This window comes from Carlito syrichta, unplaced genomic scaffold (genome assembly GCF_000164805.1).
Source record: "Carlito syrichta isolate Samal-C Ts95f unplaced genomic scaffold, Tarsius_syrichta-2.0.1 Scaffold193853, whole genome shotgun sequence".
Classification (NCBI taxonomy): Eukaryota; Metazoa; Chordata; class Mammalia; order Primates; family Tarsiidae; genus Carlito; species Carlito syrichta.
Genome location: NW_007137949.1, coordinates 1,426 through 3,779, shown reverse-complemented (window position 1 = coordinate 3,779; position 2,354 = coordinate 1,426). Strand labels below are relative to the sequence as shown.

General features: G+C 48.0%; 1 protein-coding gene across 1 annotated transcript; it reads left to right on the top strand.

The window, feature by feature from the left end:
• Positions 1–1,559: 1,559 nt before the first annotated feature.
• On the top strand, positions 1,560–1,926 carry LOC103253035 (E3 ubiquitin-protein ligase SIAH2-like; the record flags this gene model as incomplete). Its single annotated transcript, XM_008051544.1, has 1 exon — positions 1,560–1,926. A coding segment is annotated over exon 1 (367 nt), but the record flags the coding sequence as incomplete, so codon positions are not given.
• Positions 1,927–2,354: the final 428 nt, after the last annotated feature.

The window sequence follows — 2,354 nt, the reverse complement described above, 5'->3', positions numbered from 1 at the left end:
CAATGAAAAGCCCCCAGAATGAAGGGTCTCAAACTACAAACGTAGATATGAAGACAATAATGGAGAGATTAAAAAGAATTGAGGAGACACAAGAAGAAACTAGGAAGGAGCTGATATCTGAGATAACAGTAATAAAGAATACTGTGAATTAAATAAATAACAAACTGATAAGCATGGAAAGCAGAATTACCCAAGCAGAAGAAAGAATCTCAGAGCTTGAGGACCAAAATATAGAAATAACCCAAACTCTTAAAAACACAGAAAATTAGCTCAAAAAGACAGAACAAAACCTTCAAGAGATGAGCGATTACCTCAAGAGGCCTAACCTAAGAGTAATCAGACTCCCTGAGGCAGAAAGAGAGACAGAGACCACATTGGAACAAACTTTCCAGGAGATCATTCAAGAAAACTTCCATTATCTAATCGGTGATGCAAAAATTCAAACACAAGATATTCAGAGAACCCCCGCAAGACAACAAATGAGAAGACCAACTCCTAGACACATAATAATTCACCTAAACAAAGTAGGCATAAATGAAAAAATCCTAAAGGCAGCAAGAGAAAAAGGCCAGATCACCTACCATGGAAGACCAATCAGAATAGCAGCAGATTTATCTACAGAAACCTTGCAGGCTAGGAGAGCTTGGAGCCCTATCTTCAAAGTCCTAAAAGATAAACAATTTCAACCAAGAATAACCTACCCTGCCGAGCTAAGCTTCATCAGTGAGGGAGAATTAAAGTCTTTCCCAGATATCCAATCCCTAAGAACTTATGCTGCCACCAAACCACCTCTACATGAAACAGTTAAGAAAGTACTAAACACAGAAGAAAAGGAAAAAATAACAACCTTCTTCACAAGAGTACAGGGAAAAGAATAAAATATACATGAACCAACCCCAAAATCAAAAGAAAGACAAAAAAAAAACCCACAAAAAAAAAGTGAAAGAACAACAACTCTATAAGAACTCTACGATAGGGAGGAACTCTCACATTTCAATAATTAGCCTGAATGTGAATGGACTAAATGCACCACTGAAAAGACATAGAATGGCAAAATGGATAAAATATCACCAAGCAACAATATACTGCCTTCAAGAGACCCACCTCACTAGAAAGGACATACACAGACTCAAAGTAAGAGGATGGGAAACAAATTTTCAGGTGAATGGAACACAAAAGAAAGAAGTAGTTGGGTTCTGCCAGTCCCTGCGCTGGGTGGCCGCACACGTGTCCAGCCGTCATGTCTGTGCATGCCCCCCGGGACTTGCGTCAGCTACCACTCCAGGAGCTGGTGGGCCGGGGCTCTGCCGCCACTTGGGATTGGGGTCCGGGATGCCGCGAGGAGGGCACCGTGTGGGGTCCGCCACGGAAGTGCATTCGGAGAGCGCCGGTGCGCCCAGTCCCCACCAGCCGGGTGCCCGATCGTCCCGGCTGCCCCGACCGGGCTGGGTGCCGTGTTGTGGCCCCAGAGCTTGCTGCCTGCGGGGCGGGCACCGCCGTGACCCAGGCAGCTCCGCGGCAGGCAGGCGCCCACAGGTGCATGGTGGGTTTGGAGCGCGATGAGCCGACAGTCCTCCACCCGCCCCAGTGCTAACAAACCCTGCAACAAGCAGCTGCTGCCACAGGCGCAGCACGCCCCGACCCCGGCTGTACCCCCGGCCGCTGCCACCATCTCAGCTGCAGGCCCCAGCTCATCCGTGGTGCCTGCCACGGCGGTGGTGATCTCGGGCCCTGGCGGCGGCGGTGGGGGGGGGGCCAGCCCGATGTCCCTGCAGCACCACAAGTTGACCTTGCTCTTCGAGTGTCCGGTCTACTTTGACTATGTCCTGCCTCCCATCCTGCAGTGCCAGGCCGGGCACCTGGTGTGTAACCAATGCCGCCAGAAGCTGAGCTGCTGCCCGACATGCAGGGGTGCCCTGACGCCAGGTAAGTCTGATTCTGAAAAGACAAAGTCAGCAAAGTTAATTTTACCTAAAGTGTGCATTTCTCCAAAAGCATAGCTTCTACTTTCTCACTATTGAATTAAGGTTTAGGAAGAAGGATAAAAACAAAATGCAAGCCGGGCTCGGTGGCTCAGCCTGTAATCCCGTGCCTTTGGGAGGCTGAGGTGAGCGGATTGCCTGAGCCCGCGGGTTTGAGACCCACCTGGGCAGCAAGACCTCATCTCTACAATAAATAAAAAAAATAAGCCGGGCATGGCCGCGCATGCCTGTAATTCTGGCTACTCAGAAGGCTGTATTCATCTTCTGTTACTGGTATATTGAATATTACAATTTTAATACAGTTTTTTCCTTTCCTAAAATGTATATACATTTTCTTGGCACCCTTTGTATGTCACATTTTCTTTATCCATT